General features: G+C 44.5%; 1 protein-coding gene across 1 annotated transcript in view; it reads left to right on the top strand.

Annotated features, from left to right (window-relative positions):
- LOC109898399 (synaptic vesicle membrane protein VAT-1 homolog) overlaps nucleotides 1-20,004 on the top strand; it is a 42,145-nt gene that overhangs the window by 14,915 nt on the left and 7,226 nt on the right. Inside the window, exons 3-5 of the mRNA XM_020493364.2 lie at nucleotides 13,082-13,252; nucleotides 16,247-16,336; nucleotides 17,843-18,084. Coding sequence (XP_020348953.2) covers nucleotides 13,082-13,252; nucleotides 16,247-16,336; nucleotides 17,843-18,084 — 503 coding nt within the window. The remainder of the gene's footprint in view (nucleotides 1-13,081; nucleotides 13,253-16,246; nucleotides 16,337-17,842; nucleotides 18,085-20,004) is intronic.

Here is a 20,004-nt window from a genome sequence, read left to right as displayed (position 1 = left end):
CTCCCAGCACAGAGTGTTTTAGGATGATGTTAAGACACAGCTCAGACAAACTCTGAGCCAGGAGTAATATCAACTCAAAAAAGCTTACCTCAGCTGGTAACCACGACAGTTTGAAGAACCGCAAAGGAAAGATAGTGATGACGCTCATTGATATTGTTGCAAATGATGGGGAAGACGTAGTGATGGCGCCCGAGGGTAGGCCTGACGCCATATCGGCTCTAAACCAATCATGCTATTTAAAAAAAAAAAGATTGCATTGTTCGTAACATAATTTGTATATAATGTTGCTGCTACCATCTCTTAATAACTTTTGGACATCAGAACTGGGATTACTCACCTGAAGTCGGACGAGGAGTTCTTCTTCAATGAGTCGGACGTAAGGGATATACTGGTGGTCATATGAAGCAGATGCTAAATTACAGGACTGTTTTGCTAGCACAGACTGGAATATGTTCTGGGATTCTTCAGATGGCATTGAGGGGTACACCACATCAGTCACTGGCTTTATCAATAAGTGCATCAAGGACGTCGTCCCAACAGTGACTGTACGTACATACCCCAACCAGAAGCCATGGCTTACAGGCGACATTTTCACCGAGCTAAAGGGCAGAGCTGCTGCTTTCAAGGAGTGGGACTCTAACCCAGAAGCTTATAAGAAATCTCGCTATGCCCTCCAACAAACCATCAAACAGGCAAAGCATCAATACAGGACTAAGATTGAATCGTACTACATCGTACTACACATCTAGTCAAATGGCTACCCAGATATTTGCATTGCCCCCTCCCCTCTCCACACCACTGCCACTCTCTGTTGTCATCTATGCATAGTCCCTTTAATTAACTCTACCTACATGTACATACAACCTCAACTAACCGGTGACCCCGCACATTGACTCTGTACCGGCAACCCCTGTATATATTGTTATTTTTTACTGCTGCTCTTTAAATTTGATTTGATTAGACAAAGCCTGCAGTCCAAACACGTTCATTTTACCCACTCAGCCCTTGCACCAGCCACTTTCCCTCGGGGGAATTCCTGTCAAAAACCAGATGCAGTTTGATTGCCATCTTAAGTTGAGGTCCAATTGCCCCCTAGGCCCTTGATTTAGCTTGAGGGAGTGAGTGGAGAACTTTGATCACTTGTGGGATTGATATGACCCACAATTCAATGCAAACTTTATTCATGTTTCAAACTCTGGTGGCCGCGAAATGTAAAATTTTGTCAACATGGCAGCATTTTCGGCATGTGAGACAAAATTATGACACTAGCTTGCTAAACAATTTCTATAGATAACATCGATTTTTGCATTGGCAAATGGGAATGATGCTCAAATGTCTTAGTCTCGTAGTGAGGAGCCTATAAAATGTAGCTAGCTTCATAAACGTAGTTTTGGGAATTCAGAAATGGATTGGAATAAATGACCAAGCTATAAAACTAGCTAGCCAGCTATGGCTAACTGTAGCTAGCTACCTGACAGGAGTGCTAGCTAGCTATGTTAGCTTTCTAGGTACGTTAATAGCTTTAGGTTGGTTGTTTTTAAACTCAACTTCAAGATACCCTCTCCGATCATCACTCCCCTTCACATAGGAAAGGTACATTTAAGGTACACTCGTATGTGACGATGTAAAAAGTTATTCAAGGGCTGAGGGTATAGAGCCTGTCTACTTGGCTGTCTACTTTGCATTTGGACTGCAACCCAAGAGAAAATTCCCTCTTGCGCTGAGGGCAGACACTGGTTTTGAAGTTCGCAGTTCTTCATCACGTGACCATGACCGACTCATGTCCCCTACATGTACACATTGAAGGGCTGACAATATTCAGCTAACTCAAGTAACATTAACATATCGATACTGAATGTTTACCCCTCCCATATGAATATAAGAGACAGTAACGTTATCATACAGTGTCATTCATATTATAATATAGGCTACACAGCTTGCTAGGTAACGTTAGCTAGCATCCTCACATAAACATGCTGGCTGTAGCTATATGCTGACTGTTAGCTGAACCATAGCTAGATAGGAGCTCTTAGGCTTACACTTGCTACCATTTAAAGTAACCCTAGAACAAACCAGGCGTCATTTTATCATTATCATGGAAGCCATTATATGAGGGAAAAGATCATTGAGACCGAAGCGATGATAATTCTCTGGGGAGTAGCTTCTTGCCTCAAAATACACTGTTGAGATATAAAGCTACGGCGACAATTTCAGAATGTAACAGGCTGCTACTACCAATGTCAGGTACAAATTCAAGAAAATAAGTCAAGAAAATAAGAAAAAATGACTGTGTTTCAGCTGTTTCAAAAACATTGCTATGCTAGTCAAATGTTTATTGTAAGAGTGTTGTCTTAACGAGACAATTCTGTTTACACTGCCCTGCGTAGAGGGGGGCAACCTGTGTTGTCTCTCTTGTCGTGATGTGTGTTTTGTCCTATATTTTCATTTAATTAATTTTTATTTTTAATCCCAGCCCCCATCCCTGCAGGAGGCCATTTGCCTTTTGGTAGGCCATCATTGTAAATAAGAATTTGTTAACGGACTTAAACTGACCTTAACTGACCTTTAAATAAAGGTGAAATAAGTAAAACAAATAAAAATAAACTGTCAAGCAAGTGTCGTTCGCTACCTCCGGTCGACAAGTTCACAAGTTTACATTGCAGTATATATGTAGCCGACATACTCAAGTAAGTGTGAAGACCTTCTTAGTCCACATCCACCCGTGTTTTGTCCCTAGCTAACACCTCTGGTTGGTTGGGTCATGTGGCCTCCTCCCCTCACATGGCGGTGGAAGGTATAGGGTAATGATGTTGCTGCAGCCCGAGAGTCTGTCAGAGCATGTTTCTGATTTTAGACTCTAGATTAGTGTCAGATATCAAACAGTGTGTGTGTGTGTGTGTGCGTGTGTGTGTGTGTGTACAACCGCAACCACACTAATGGTACAGTACGTGCATACTTTTCTATTAGGGTCGTTGTGTGTCAGTGGATGTCTGTCTTGCTCTTGCACCGGCGAGATTAAAAACACAACCACCTATTTGAACCATATCTTTAACCTACAGTTTTACAAGACGCATGTCTTTAATAGTGAACACAGACAGCTTTTTAACAGGATTCAGTGACTCCGTTTGTACAGCTATGGTATATTAAAACCGTGGGTGGTACAGCATGAGGACACAAGAAGCCATTTCTCATATCCAGTCTCAGGGCATGGCCAGACAGATATTATTTCATTGTCTGTCATATTTTTTACTGGCAATAAATCAATATATAGATCAACCGCCGGCTTCTTATCGTGGCGACCACAGAGTCATTGTTTGATGAGCAAATCTTCTGCTTCCGCTGTCATCAGTCGCTTCATCAATGTTACTTGGTTTCTTCCCTCTTATCGGCCTGTGGTGCCGTAGAGCCATGCTAGTGAATGAGAGACTACTAGAGCTCTATGTGGCTCTATGGGGGTGCTGCTTGGCGCTGTCAACAGGCTGCTAACTTGTTGGCTCCCACTGTGAGGACCCAGGCAGAGAGGTGTCTAGCTCATTGCCTGCAGCAGCACCACCCCCCACCCACCTCATGACAAGGAAAGATACTGTATGTCCTCTCCTCTCCAACATAATTGCCACTGTCAGTGTTTTAGCTCTCTGGAGATTACATAGGCCAACTCTGTCCTTGTACAGGACTGAAGAGACTTCAGCTAAGACACTGGCGTGTCAGTGTCATGGCTGTGTTTAACCCGTGAACGTTGACTGACCCCAGCTGCCTCTCTCTCTCTCTCTCGTGGGCCTGTGGGCCGGCCGTTCCCGTCCCCTCTCCCCGAACAATGGCATGTTGTTCTCCTACCATCCCGCCCTCTCTGTCCGCTGGGCTCGCACATCTGCATCCTCCCGTCCTCCACCTCCCCTCCTCCCCCCTCCACATGACTCCCACCGGGGAGGCTCCTCATGACCATGGCGTATCAGTGCTCGATACCTCGTCATCGGGGAGAGTGCATACATTTCCCCCTTTGTTTTCTCCAGAGGGACAGGGCAAAGTAAGGAGTGCAGTGACATTTGGATGTGTTTGGGGGGGGGGGGTCCACTGTGCCCGGCCAAGAGCCTTTTCCTGCAACCTCTCCCTGAACTGAACCCTGTGTTTATGGATTAGGTCTGGCCAGCAGCCATGCATGCCACCACGCCCACTAACACACACACGCACACTAACACACATGCGCGCATGCACACACACATACACAGATGTACATACACACTTGACTGGGCCTTGGCCTGATTGGTCTGACTAACATTACCCTGTATCCACATTAGAGAGTGGAGAGGAGAGGAGAGGAGAGGAGAGGAGAGGAGAGGAGAGGAGAGGAGAGGAGAGGAGAGGAGAGGAGAGGAGAGGAGAGGAGAGGAGAGGAGAGGAGAGGAGAGGAGAGGAGAGGAGAGGAGAGGAGAGGAGAGGAGAGGAGAGGAGAGGAGAGGAGAGGATAATGGAAGAGAAGAAAAAGAGGTGTCAGAGTATAGAGAATAGTACAGAGATATTGATGTTACCTGCTCACTCTACACTCTTAGAAAAAGGGTTCCAAAAGGGTTATTCAGCTGTCCCCATAGGAGAACCCTTTTTGGTTCTAGGTAGAACCCTTTTTGAGTCCAGGTAGAACCCTCTGTGGAAAGGTTTCCACATGGAACCCAAAGGGGCTCTACCTGGAACCAAAAATGGTTCTTCAAAGGGTTATCCTATGGGGACTGCCAAAACATTTTAGGTTCTAGATAGCACCTTTTTAAGATGTAATGTAAGATGTCGCTCAATATGAGATACAGACAGAATATCACTTTGTTAGTTTATCCTACAATTTCAGACAAATCATGTTTCTATTTCAGCATATCCTTTCGCAGTCGACAATGACTCCCCACCCCGGTGCTGTAAGGCTTACCCTAGTTCAGTGAATGCTAATAAGAGCTGTGTTGGAGAGGAGAGGAGTCCTGGTTGTGTTTGTTTTCTGGGCCTAGCTGGCTGGCATTATACCCAGACGCAGATCAGCTGCACTGATAGCACAGGAAAACCAGAGCATGCAACCTCCCCTCCGCAGCCTCCCCTCCAACCTCCAACCCACCCTCCAATCAGAATACACTCTCACTCACAACCGTTGCCTTATGACCCCATTCAACTTAAGCCCCTCCACCCACACACACACACACACACACAGGTGTGTATGTCTGTACATTTGAGTTGGTATTTATTTTTCTACGTTGTGAGTTTGTGTTAGGAAGAATGTGTTTGTTGGTGCATGGTTATCAGTGGGTTTCATGAGAACATGTCTGCTTGTGCTTGTGTGTACAATGAGTGTATGTGTTTGTTAGTTTCTCTATGTGCGTTGGCATTGTGTGAATTCTCACTCAGGAAATCGCAGGTTCTGCCTTCTCGCACAGGATGTGTGTTGTGAATTCACTCACCCAGTCACTAGAAAAGTGCATCCTATAGGTGGTACAGAGTGGAACCTACCCTACGAGAAAGCATACTAAAACACTCAGCGAGTTCACAGCTCCACAGAGCACGGAGTCACCTCTCCTTATAGCAGACACAGACACACACCCAATGCCGTTCTATGCTCACACACACACACACACACACACACACACACACACACACACACACACACACACACGTAAGCCTTGTGTAGGATTTGCACAATAACAGAGAAAGAAACGTTGCTCAATCATGTCCGACTTGTTGATCTTGTTCACCGCCCCTTTGCTAACGATAGGATTCTTGGGTTTATGGTTTTATGCCATTCTTTGTGAGCCACAGGCACGACAGGCTAATGATAGGGTGTGGGAGAGGGTACGCCTGGAGAGTGGAGGCACAGAGAATGACACGGGGGCAGACAGCATGGAACCCTGACGTGACATGAGTGGCCCCACATCTCTCCGGGATTAGCATTAGCACGCTCACTAGTGTTAGCATTGCTAGCACCATAGGGCCCACACCTATAACCACAACCTAGCCTTTTTAGGTTAGAAGTGACAGTAAGCACGGTCTGAGGTGCATTAGCTTCTCCATTTGAGTTATGCTAAGAAACTAGCTCTATATGAGGAAGTGGCCGAGCAAGCTTACCTCTTAAGCACCGTTCAGACAGATGTGGTCAGTGTGTGGATGACGGTGAGAAAGTGCCTGTGTGCACTGACTGTACTATGGTATGAGTATGTACAGTAGTAGGAGGTTTGAGTGTTCTCCTTCCCTTTGTGAAATCTCAACAACATTTAGTGGCCCCACCCTCTCCTCATGTTGAACTCTGGGTGTGGACACACACATTATACTGGACTAAATAGTAAAGTGAATTCCACAGTGTTTTGGACAAAATTCCTATTCACTCAAGAAGAGCGTGTTATTGAGACCCAGAGTGTATTTGGTGCCAAAAGAGATGTGTGTGTGTGTGTGTGTGTGTGTGTGTGTGAGTGTGAGTGTGAGTGTGAGTGTGAGTGTGAGTGTGTGTGTGTGTGTGTGTGTGTGTGTGTGTGTGTGTGTGTGTGTGTGTGTGTGTGTGTGTGTGTGTGTGTGTGTGTGTGTGTGTGTGTGTGTGTGTGTGTGCTGTTCCTCCCTACACACCCTGGTCAGTAGACGAGGGACAGAGAGAGAAGACAGCGCTTTTGACGGCCCGTAATTTTCTCAGTGAAACCAATTCAATTGAATCGCAAGCAGAACGAATGGAATTAGGCGCGGGAATTTGCTTAAGTTGCCATCTTCGCACAGACAATGATTTAGTGTTCAGGCAATGGGTTCGTGTTCACGGGACGACCTCGCGTCACATTGCCAGGAGAATGAAGGGAAGAAAAAAAAGGAAGACAAGGAATGGAAAGAGAGACAGATTGCCCTGGTCCACATATACAGCAGATGAGAGAGAGAGATGGAAAGGGGGCACTGACAGGGGAGAGAGGGAGGAGGTTTGCGAGAATCTAGTGAGAAACACCAAGAGAACAATGTGAACCAAAACAATGGGTTACCGATGGGTTAACTGTTCAATCTGAGCACATATTTGTGAAGATTAGCAGATATGAACAGACTTTTCATCCAGACTGTTTCTGTCTGCAGTCTCTCTCCTACCTCAGCTTATCTCTCTCTCTCTGTGTTGGGGGGGGGTGGGGGCTCTTGGCCGTGCTGGCCTGGGTCTTGTGATGGGGGATCAGTCACAAGACGGGCAGACAGGCCCTGGATCTGTGGTTCTCAGGGGGTTCCAGCCAGACACGGGTGCCCCCTCCTCCCTTTCTAACACAGGTGGAAGAGTGGAACAGAGTGGTCGGGAGATATAGGCAGGCGCCAACTCAAAATATCAAAACTATGTCCTAACCCGACGGCCTAAACACTTCATATTGACTACACACATTACTGGTTTGCAATATCAAAGTATATTTGGGAGCAGAAGTCGATGTTGCGAGGAAGCATATAAAAAAGGCTCTCCTTTTTTTGGCATCCTTCAGGTTAAGCAATTTCTCATCTCTCCACCTCCACACACTCGTCTACTCTCAGCTGGCTCTAGGTAAGTCGTTATATGGTTATTGGGTGGGTGTTAATGGCTGATCTGTCACATATTACCCCTGGATGAGCTTCTGATTGCCTCCAAATGCCTCCTGTTTTGCCTGGAGGAAAAACAGCCAATGAATCAAAATGGCTCCTTTGCTCAGTCGTCGCCGCCAATTTGGCCTGGGTTTCCCTGGCAACGCAAACTTGGTTTCTCTCTGAGGACAGAACGACAGGGAGAGATAGTTCTAGCTGTTAAGAGGCAGGCTGACTCACTGACAATGCCATCCAACAGCAACACCGTTGCTCTAGTTATTTCATCAAGTTCTTTGACGGCGTTCCAAATGATACCCTCTTCCCTACACAGTGCACTACTTTTGACCAAAGCCATATTGGCCCTGGTCAAAGTTAGTGCACCACGTAGGTGTCATTTGGGACGCCGACCTTCCCTCTTTTTCCTTGCCAGGCTTGAACACAGTGAGAAATGTCTATTGAGTTCCCATAGGCTCAAGGTCTCCTCAGAGCAGAGCCAGGAGGGAATTGGTCCCGTTCTTGATTCTTTTCTTTGTAAGAGTCAAAGGGGAGGGGAGGTCTGCCTGTAAGACTTAGCAACCAGCGACTACAATAGATTCAAATATAACCTCTCCTTGGTTACTTTTGTCTCTGTCTACTCAAGCTTATGGTGTGTGAGTGAGTGTGACCAAGGCAGTGGACCACAACTCCATCTCAACATGTTGCTGATGATAACCACAGTCAACCACGGCAGTTTAAATATGCTTGAGACGGGCGTCTGTTTGAATGTAAATGTCTGTGTTGTGAAAGCTGTGTTTGCGTTGCTCTATTGGCTCTGGCCTCAGATAAGACGCGGCCTTTACTTGGTCAGGCATGAGTGACCTTTATGGGTCATGCTCAGTTCACATCCTCCATCCAGTCAGCCTCCCTCTGTCCTCTCTGTTCTGCCCCACAGTAACCTATTGAGACCAGGCACACACAGTGACACACACACACACACACACACATACAGTATGTTCAGAAACAGTGATTCATACACACACCGATAGTACATCATTCAGCCATGCTGATGTAAGTTACACCTACAGAAAGCAATGCTCTCACACAGCTGCCACTTTGTCTACAAAGGTCATCACAGACAATACATTGTTCGTCGTTTCAAAGATGTATTCCCATATGAGAAGGTTTTGCTTCAACTAGCACAGTTACGAAACAATGTTTTCTTGTTTTCTTGACCCCGTGTCACACATTGCTCCCATAGCCAAAACAAATACCCCAAATTACCCTAGATTCTTAGTCAGGTCATCTTGCATGAAGCTAAAGTCAACCAGTGTCATCTGACGTACAATGGCCACTTTCTGTAGTTGTGGATGTTTGTGTGTCTCTACGTCTTTGTGTGGGTGTTCCTTTCTGCCCAGGGCGGCGGGTAGGAGGTAATGTGATGTGTGTTTAATGCTCTCCTTGTTTACCCCTGAGCCACACACACACACAGCCAGCCTCTTATTGACTGACCTGGCCTGTCACAGTAAACAAAACAAATCACATTTCCCTGCAATAGAATGGATGTACATAATGGCATTTATGGGTGCCTCAAGACATATTTATATCAGCTGAGTTGAATTGAGTTGGAGGTGTCTCCCTGAGTGAGTATCTCTTGAGGTAATGGCTAGTGAAGATTGGATAGAAGTTATTTGGTATTATACTTCCTCCCCATAGTTACCCTGCTTAGAGAAACAACTAGGTAGAAAACTACGGGATACATACACAAGTCTTAACCACCCTATCCTCGCTCTGCTTTATTGGCATGAATGGGTGGTCGCCACGGTCGCCAAAGCAATGTATATATTAGTATTACACACTGTATTACACACAATGTATATACTAGTATTACACAGTGTATTACACACAATGTATATACTAGTATTACACACTGTATTACACACAATGTATTTATTAGTAATACACACTGTATTACACACAATGTATATACTAATATTACACACTGTATTACACACAATGTATATACTAGTATTACACGCTGTATTACACACAATGTATATATTAGTATTACACACTGTATTACACACAATGTATACAGTGCCTTGCGAAAGTATTCGGCCCCCTTGAACTTTGCGACCTTTTGCCACATTTCAGGCTTCAAACATAAAGATATAAAACTGTATTTTTTTGTGAAGAATCAACAACAAGTGGGACACAATCATGAAGTGGAACGACATTTATTGGATATTTCAAACTTTTTTAACAAATCAAAAACTGAAAAATTGGGCGTGCAAAATTATTCCGCCCCTTTACTTTCAGTGCAGCAAACTCTCTCCAGAAGTTCAGTGAGGATCTCTGAATGATCCAATGTTGACCTAAATGACTAATGATGATAAATACAATCCACCTGTGTGTAATCAAGTCTCCGTATAAATGCACCTGCACTGTGATAGTCTCAGAGGTCCGTTAAAAGCGCAGAGAGCATCATGAAGAACAAGGAACACACCAGGCAGGTCCGAGATACTGTTGTGAAGAAGTTTAAAGCCGGATTTGGATACAAAAAGATTTCCCAAGCTTTAAACATCCCAAGGAGCACTGTGCAAGCGATAATATTGAAATGGAAGGAGTATCAGACCACTTCAAATCTACCAAGACCTGGCCGTCCCTCTAAACTTTTAGCTCATACAAGGAGAAGACTGATCAGAGATGCAGCCAAGAGGCCCATGATCACTCTGGATGAACTGCAGAGATCTACAGCTGAGGTGGGAGACTCTGTCCTTAGGACAACAATCAGTCGTATATTGCACAAATCTGGCCCTTATGGAAGAGTGGCAAGAAGAAAGCCATTTCTTAAAGATATCCATAAAAAGTGTTGTTTAAAGTTTGCCACAAGCCACCTGGGAGACACACCAAACATGTGGAAGAAGGTGCTCTGGTCAGATGATACCAAAATTGAACTTTTTGGCAACAATGCAAAATGTTATGTTTGGCGTAAAAGCAACACAGCTCATCACCCTGAACACACCATCCCCACTGTCAAACATGGTGGTGGCAGCATCATGGTTTGGGCCTGCTTTTCTTCAGCAGGGACAGGGAAGATGGTTAAAATTGATGGGAAGATGGATGGAGCCAAATACAGGACCATTCTGGAAGAAAACCTGATGGAGTCTGCAAAAGACCTGAGACTGGGACGGAGATTTGTCTTCCAACAAGACAATGATCCAAAACATAAAGCAAAATCTACAATGGAATGGTTCAAAAATAAACATATCCAGGTGTTAGAATGGCCAAGTCAAAGTCCAGACCTGAATCCAATCGAGAATCTGTGGAAAGAACTGAAAACTGCTGTTCACAAATGCTCTCCATCCAACCTCACTGAGCTCGAGCTGTTTTGCAAGGAGGAATGGCAAGAAATTTCAGTCTCTCGATGTGCAAAACTGATAGAGACATACCCCAAGCGACTTACAGCTGTAATCGCAGCAAAAGGTGGCGCTACAAAGTATTAACTTAAGGGGGCTGAATAATTTTGCACGCCCAATTTTTCAGTTTTTGATTTGTTAAAAAAGTTTGAAATATCCAATAAACGTTGTTCCACTTCATGATTGTGTCCCACTTGTTGTTGATTCTTCACAAAAAAATACAGTTTTATATCTTTATGTTTGAAGCCTGAAATGTGGCAAAAGGTCGCAAAGTTCAAGGGGGCCGAATACTTTCGCAAGGCACTGTATATTAGTATTACACGCTGTATTACACACAATGTATTTATTAGTAATACACACTGTATTACACACTGTTTTACACACAATGAATATATTAATATTACACACAGTATTACACACTGTATTACACACAATGTATACATTAATATTACACACTGTATTACACACAATGTATATATTAGTATTACACACTGTATTACACACAATGTATATATTAGTATTACACACTGTATTACACACAATGTATATATTAGTATTACACACTGTATTACACACAATGTATATATTAGTATTACACACTGTATTACACACAATGTATATATTAGTATTACACACTGTATTACACACAATGTATATATTAGTATTACACACAATGTATATATTAGTATTACACACTGTATTACACACTGTATTACACACAATGTATATATTAGTATTACACACTGTATTATGCACTGTATTAGACACAATGCATATATTAGTATCACACACTGTATTACACACAATGTATATATTAGTATTACACACTGTATTACACACAATGTATATATTAGTATTACACACTGTATTACACACAATGTATATATTAGTATTACACACTGTATTACACACAATGTATATATTAGTATTACACACTGTATTACACACAATGTATATATTAGTATTACACACTGTATTACACACAATGTATATATTAGTATTACACACTGTATTACACACAATGTATATATTAGTATTACACACAATGTATATATTAGTATTACACACTGTATTACACACAATGTATATATTAGTATTACACACTGTATTACGCACTGTATTAGACACAATGCATATATTAGTATTACACACTGTATTACACACAATGTATATATTAGTATTACACACTCTATTACACACAATGTATATATTAGTATTACACACTGTATTACACACAATGTATATATTAGTATTACACACTATTACACACAATGTATATATTACACACTGTATTACACACAATGTATTTATTAGTATTACACACTGTATTACACACAATGTATATACTAGTATTACACACTGTATTACACACTGTATTACACACAATGTATATATTAGTATTACACACTGTATTACACACAATGTATATATTAGTATTACACACTGTATTACACACAATGTATATATTAGTAGTACACAGTGTATTACACACAATGTATATATTAGTATTACACACTGTATTACACACTGTATTACACACAATGTATTTATTAGTATTACACACTGTATTACACACAATGTATATACTAGTATTACACACTGTATTACACACTGTATTACACACAATGTATATATTAGTATTACACACTGTATTACACACAATGTATATATTAGTAGTACACAGTGTATTACACACAATGTATATAATAGTATTACACACTGTATTACACACAATGTATATATTAGTATTACACAGTGTATTACACACAATGTATATACTAGTATTACACACTGTATTACACACTGTATTACACGCAATGTATATATTAGTATTACACAGTGTATTACACACAATGTATATATTAGTATTACACACTGTATTACACACTGTATTACACACAATGTATATATTAGTATTACACACTGTAAATGAACAATGTGTTTGAGTAACAATAATAATATATCAACAAAAACAATTCTACATGGAAAATAATACACAGAAAAAGCAACAATTAAGAAATCTATTGGGCTTATGGGTTTATGTGTATGACATGTTGGGAGCTTTTGTCTCTGTTATACTATAGCAGGGCAGGACATATAACCTGCAGCAACATCTATCATCTCTACGTTTTCTCCTAACAACCTCTCTCTCTCTCCAGGTGGGGTGGGCATCGCGGCCACCCAGCTGTGCCAGACAGTGAAGGACGTGACCGTGTTCGGGACGGCGTCGGCCAGTAAGCACGAGACCATCAGCCAGGGCGGAGTCACGCACTGCATTGACTACCGTACAAGGGACTACGTGGAGGAGGTCCGCAAGATCAGCCCCAAAGGTGAGAGGTCAGGGGTCATCTGACCTATTTTACAGCACTGAGATGGGCTGCGTTTCAAATGGAACCCCAATGCCTACAGTGAGGGACAAAAAGTATTTGATCCCCTGCTGATTTTGTACGTTTGCCCACTGACAAATAAATGATCAGTCTATAATTTTAATGGTAGGTTTATTTGAACAGTGAGAGACAGAATAACAACAAAAAAATCCAGAAAAACGCATGTCAAAAATGTTATAAATTGATTAGCATTTTAATGAGGGAAATAAGTATTTGACCCCCTCTCAATCAGAAAGATTTCTGGCTCCCAGGTGTCTTTTATACAGGTAACGAGCTGAGATTAGGAGCACACTCTTAAAGGGAGTGCTCCTAATCTCAGTTTGTTACCTGTATAAAAGACACCTGTCCACAGAAGCAATCAATCAATCAGATTCCAAACTCTCCACCATGGCCAAGACCAAAGAGCTCTCCAAGGATATCAGGGACAAGATTGTAGATCTACACAAGGCTTGAATGGGCTACAAGAGAATCGCCAAGCAGCTTGGTGAGAAGGTGACAACAGTTGGTGCGATTATTTGCAAATGGAAGAAACACAAAATAATTGTCAGTCTCCCTCGGCCTGGGGCTCCATGCAAGATCTCACCTCGTGGAGTTGCAATGATCATGAGTACGGTGAGGAATCAACACAGAACTACACGGGAGGATCGTGTCAATGATCTCAAGGCAGCTGGGACCATAGTCACCAAGAAAACAATTGGTAACACACCAAGCCGTGAAGCACTGAAATCCTGCAGCGCCCGCAAGGTCCCCCTGCTCAAGAAAGCACATATACATGCCCGTCTGAAGTTTGCCAATGAACATCTGAATGATTCAGAGGACAACTGGGTGAAAGTATTGTGGTCAGATGAGACCAAAATGGAGCTCTTTGGCATCAACTAGACTCGCTGTGTTTGGAGGAGGAGGAATGCTGCCTATGACCCCAAGAACACCATCCCCACTGTCAAACATGGAGGTGGAAACATTATGCTTTGGGGGTGTTTTTCTGCTAAGGGGACAGGGCAACTTTACCGCATCAAAGGGACGATGGACGGGGCCATGTACCGTCAAATCTTGGGTGAGAACCTCCTTCCCTCAGCCAGGGCATTGAAAATGGGTCGTGGATGGGTATTCCAGCATAACAATGACCCAAAACACACAGTCAAGGCAACAAAGGAGTGGCTCAAGAAGAAGCACATTAAGGTCCTGGAGTGGCCGAGCCAGTCTCCAGACCTTAATCCCATAGACAATCTGTGGAGAGAGCTGAAGGTCGAGTTGCCAAACGTCAGCCTCAAAACCTTAATGACTTGGAGAAGATCTGCAAAGAGGAGTGGGACAAAATCCCTCCTGAGATGTGTGCAAACCTGGTGGCCGTCTACAAGAAACATCTGACCTCTGTGATTGCCAACAAGGGTTTTGCCACCAAGTACTAAGTCATGTTTTGCAGAGGGGCCAAATACTTATTTCCCTCATTAAAATGCAAATCAATTTATAACATTTTGCGTTTTTCTGGATTTTTTTTGTTGTTATTCTGTCTCTCACTGTTCAAATAAACCTACCATTAAAATTATAGACTGATCCTTTCTTTGTCAGTGGGCAAACGTACAAAATCAGCAGGGGATCAAATACTGTTTTCCCTCAATGTATATAGTTAGGCCCTATGGGCCCTAGTCGAAAGTAGTTCACTACATAGGGAATAGGGCGCCATTTGGGACACAAACATGGTGTGACCCATAATTTCCACAATATGATCCATGAGATATGTATACTGAGATGGCTAATGGGCCCTGGGTCATGCAGCCGTTGGTCCTAAGGAATACTCTATAGTTGTAGTGTTGTGTTCGTAAAATTGTGTTGGTCTTCCATTTGCAGATAACAAACTGCTAGATGTTTCCATTTCGTTGTGTCACGACTCTCAGCCCTGATAGCTGGGGTGCATTTGAGACGGTCGGAGGTGTAATAGGCACTAGACAGAAAAGTGTTTTTCCACTCAGACAAAGTATTTGAGAAGCCTGTGACTCAGTGTGGATCACATCCCCCAACGTATCCCCAAGGCCAGGGCACATAAGATTCGTCCCGCTTTCTGCCTTAGGAGACATTCAATTCATCGCTCATCACCAAAACAGAACGTCCTCCAATTCCTCAATCTTTACTCACTTACCTGTGGTTACATAGAAGCAGGGTGGAGGATTTTATACCAGGAGCTCACTTGGTAGTACCCCTCCCAGCAGCAGCAGCGAGACAGAGAGAGAGAGACAGAGACAGAGAGAGAGAGAGAGACAGGTGTGAGAGGAGAGGAGAGGAGAGGAGAGGAGAGGAGAGGAGAGGAGAGGAGAGGAGAGGAGAGGAGAGGAGAGGAGAGGAGAGGAGAGGAGAGGAGAGGAGAGGAGAGGAGAGGAGAGGAGAGGAGAGGAGAGGAGAGGAGAGGAGAGGAGAGGAGAGGAGAGGAGAGGAGAGGAGGACTAACCCACTTTAAGGAGACCCACATTCACTGAAAAAAAACATAATTGGGAAAGATCGAGGCAGCATGAGCAAATATATATAATACGTTGCTTTAGTTGGTTATTTATTCTCTCCAAGAAATCACTACCTGGGAATGGAAGTCCAACAGTCTAGGATGGGGTGATGTTTATTCCTTGTCTTATCAGTGACATTAAAATGAGTAGAATTCCAGCGTTCTCTCCCCCTCCCGTCGTTTGGCATATGTATGAACTGCTCTGCAAAAACATAGCAAAGCCTGCCCTCCTCCCTCTACACCACCGGCATTCTAATACGATACCAACCAAGCAACATTGAGCTGTACTGACTACCTCTCGCTGTCTTTCCCCCTCTCCTCTCCTCTCCTCTCCTCTCCTCTCCTCTCCTCTCCTCTCCTCTCCTCTCCTCTCCTCTCTCCTCTCCTCTCCTCTCCTCTCCTCTCCTCTCCTCTCCTCTCCTCTCCTCTCCTCTCCTCTCCTCCAGGGCTGGATATTGTGCTGGATCCTCTGGGAGGCTCAGACACCCACAAGGCGTACAACCTGCTGAAGCCCATGGGCAAGCTCATCACCTACGGTGAGACAGGAAGGACAAAAGACCTCAATCATACTTTGCTTTATTTCCACACATATCAATACCAGTGGTTTAGAACACAAATAGCACAGTGTGCACAAAACACACACAAAGGGTTGTGAATTATTAGGCCCTTCCTGGGTGCACTGCTTCCCTACAGAGGTCCATGTCCTCAGTGTGTGTGTGTGTGTGTGTGTGTGTGTGTGTGTGTGTGTGTGTGTGTGTGTGTGTGTGTGTGTGTGTGTGTGTGTGTGTGTGTGTGTGTGTGTGTGTGTGTGTGTGTGTGTGTGTGTGTGTGTGTGTGTGTTGTCTGTGGGAAGGCCTCTGTAGTCTCGCTCTGTGATGATGCCAGTTTGCAGCGGGCATGGCATGCATGGGACAGTGGGCTGGGGAGGCATGCCTGGAGAACAGGGCCTTGCCTTCTGCATGTTGCAAAGAAGACTAACCAACTACCCAGCATGGTGGTCCCACCCTGATCCATTCCCCCACTCAACCCTTCTCTACCCCCCCACCCCAACACTCCCCCTCCCTCCTTGCTGCTCCTCTACCAGTTTATCAGAAGTATGCATGGCGGGACAATGGGCGTTCTATCCACACGGAACCTGGAATGTCTGAATGTAGCAGGCTGAAAACCTCTCCAGCTCCCCCTCCTCTCTCTAAGCACGCTTTTGTGTCCCATCCACGGGAGAGAGGGGGATCGTGAAAGAGAGAGGATGAGACAGAGCGAGAAAGAGAGAGAGAGAGAGGAGGGCAGAGAGGGTTATGAGAACAGAGATTGAGAGAGAAAAGGGGATGTGTGGAAAGTGAGGCTGGGAGGGAGAAACGAGGACAGCGAGAGGGAAGGGGAAAGAGACTGAGAGCATAAAGGAAGAGAGGCAGAACGGGGGAAAGAAAAGAGGAAGAGAGGAGGGAGTGGGTGGGTGGGTGGGTGGGTGGGTGAGGATTGTAGGCTATGTGGTACCTGCCAGGACCTCAGCCTGGCAATAGAACTGTCCATCGGGAAAATGGCACTGAAAATGGGACATACTGAAAAGATAATGTTTAAGAGAGATAAAAGAGGGGGACCCGGTGAAAACAAAGTTGAGGGCAGAGAGGGTAAGGCCAGAGCAAGGGAGGTAGAGGGAGAAAGAGGGAGTTGGGGTAGATAATGAGACTGAAGTGGACTGGGGAACAATGGCTGATCAGTCAATAAATTATACACAGACCCAAACTGACCCTACACTGAGAATAAAACCGACACAAGGACCCCTGCCCCATTCACACACACACACACACACACACACACACACACACACACACACACACACACACACACACACACACACACACACACACACACACACACACACACACTATTACATGCAAACCTGTTTTAACGCATGTTAACGCCCTTTAACACCCGTTTTAACACCCTTTAACACCCGTTTTAACACCCTTTAACACCCATTTTATCGCCCTTTAACACCCGTTTTAACACCCATTAACCCTTTGTGCTCTCTCCCCTTGCAGGTGCAGCTAACATGCTAGCAGGCCAGAAGAAGAACCTTCTGGCGGTGGCTAAGACCTGGTACCACCAGTTCTCCATCCACACGCTCAGCCTGATCCAGAACAACAAGTCAGTGTGTGGCTTCCACCTGGGCTACCTGGACGGAGAGGTGGAGGTCATCCTGCAGGCCATGACCACCATCCTGGACCTCTATAGGCAGGGCAAGATCAAACCACGCATCGACTCCACCTATCACCTCGAACAGGTGGGTGTGTGGTTGGGCGTGGCTCTATGAGACCGGATAAGAATAAAAGTCTCTCCCTCCATCAGATGTCCCTTTGAGTGAAAGACAGAATCCGATTGACAGAAAGAGGGATAGAGGGAGGGTGAGAGAAGGGGAGAGAGGGGGAAGAAAGAGGGGGCTGATATGTTCATTGGTTAATGTTAGGGCCAGTCAATGGTTAAGGCCTGTGAAACTGACAAGAGAGAAGTGTTTCTCTCTTTCTCTTTCTCTCTCTCTCTCTCTCTCGGTCTCTCTCTCTCTCTCTCTCTCTCTCTCTCAGTCTCTCTCTCTCTCTAGGTCTCTCTCTCTCTCTCTCTCTCTGTCTCTCTCTCTCTCTCTCTCTCTCTCTAGGTCTCTCTCTCTCTCTCTCTGTCTCTCTCTCTCTCTCTCTCTCTCTCTCTCTCGGTCTCTCTCTGTCTCTCTCTCGGTCTCTCTCTCTCGGTCTCTCTCTCTCTCTCTCTGTCTCTCTCTCTCTTGGTCTCTCTCTCTCTCTGTCTCTCTATCTGTCTGTCTGTACTCTCTGTTCTCTCTCTTTCTCCGCCTCACACCCTCCCTTTCTCTCTGTGTATCTTTTTCTCATTTTCTCTCCTGTTGCCATGGTAACCCCCGTTGGTCTGCCAGCGCTTCTGTCTTAGGGAGGGGCCCCGGGTATGACAGCGAGAGACCGAATGGGATGAAGGAGTGGAGGACGGAAGAGGGTAGATGAGAGAAGGATAGAGAAATGCGGTGGATAGAGTTCAAGGAAAGATGATTGCAACAATAACAATAGTAATAGCTGTTACAATTCCTCTTGGTGTGAATTATATTGTGTGAATTATATTACATATCATCAGCATGAAACAGCTCTTAAACTTGAATTAATAAGATGGTCAATCGATTCAGGTGACCTGGGGGACCCAGACACCACACCCTAACTCCATCTATCACCCCCCCCCACCCCCCCACCCCCTCCTCTCTGACCTATCCTGTCCCGCTCCATGTCTGCACTATTAATCAACGAACATGTTAACACAGCATGTGTAAGAGCCTGGTGCCTCATATTGAGCAACTCCGTCAGGGCTTTGTACTGTAGAGCAAATCAAATCAAACTGTATTAGTCACATGCTCCGAATACAACAGGTGTAGTAGACCTTACAGTGAAATGCTTACATACGAGCCCCTAACCGACAGTGCAGTTTTAAAAAATAACAATATATAGAGGGTGGTGCCGGTACATCAGCTCTGATGTCTAGAGGGTCTTACCGTTCTCAGACAGACAGTGCTTCTAGTTGTGATTATTAGTGCATACACTGCAGGGAGGTAGGGAGCCGCTCGCTGTGAGAACACTCAGAGTTAGACGGCAGAGGCAGACTTTCAGAGAGAGAGAGAGAGAGAGAGAGGAGCAGTGAGTGACTGAAGGCTGGATGCTTGAGTACGTACAACAATTGCAGTGCTGCTTCAGTAATTGGGCTGGTTGTGGTTTCACTCACACAAGCTACACTTACAAATCCCTGGCGTCCCCGCCACCTGATCACCACACCTCCGTCGTCTCAGTCCTCTCCTCCTCCTCCACCACCTCTTCCTCCTCCCCTTCATAGGTTTTTCATTAAAGGGATGCTCCAGAGCTTTTGTATAATATCAGCCAGTCTCACGGTCGTTGGTTGAATTCCGTGTTTATTGGATGAAACTCATGTTTACTGGAGAAAACCATAAAGTGCAAAACGAAACGTGAAACTAACATTGTGCTCGCAGGCAACTAGACATAGACAGGATCCCACAAAAACCCAGTGGGAAAAGGCTGCCTAAATATGAACCCCAATCGGAGCCAACGATAGACAGCTGCCTCTGATTGGGAACCATACCAGGCCAATATAGAAATGAAAAAACGAGACTACCCACCCTAGTCACACCCTGACCTAACCA

This window comes from Oncorhynchus kisutch, linkage group LG10 (assembly GCF_002021735.2).
Source record: "Oncorhynchus kisutch isolate 150728-3 linkage group LG10, Okis_V2, whole genome shotgun sequence".
Classification (NCBI taxonomy): Eukaryota; Metazoa; Chordata; class Actinopteri; order Salmoniformes; family Salmonidae; genus Oncorhynchus; species Oncorhynchus kisutch.
Note: the sequence above shows the minus strand (reverse complement) of the source record. Positions and strands in the feature narration are given on the sequence as shown.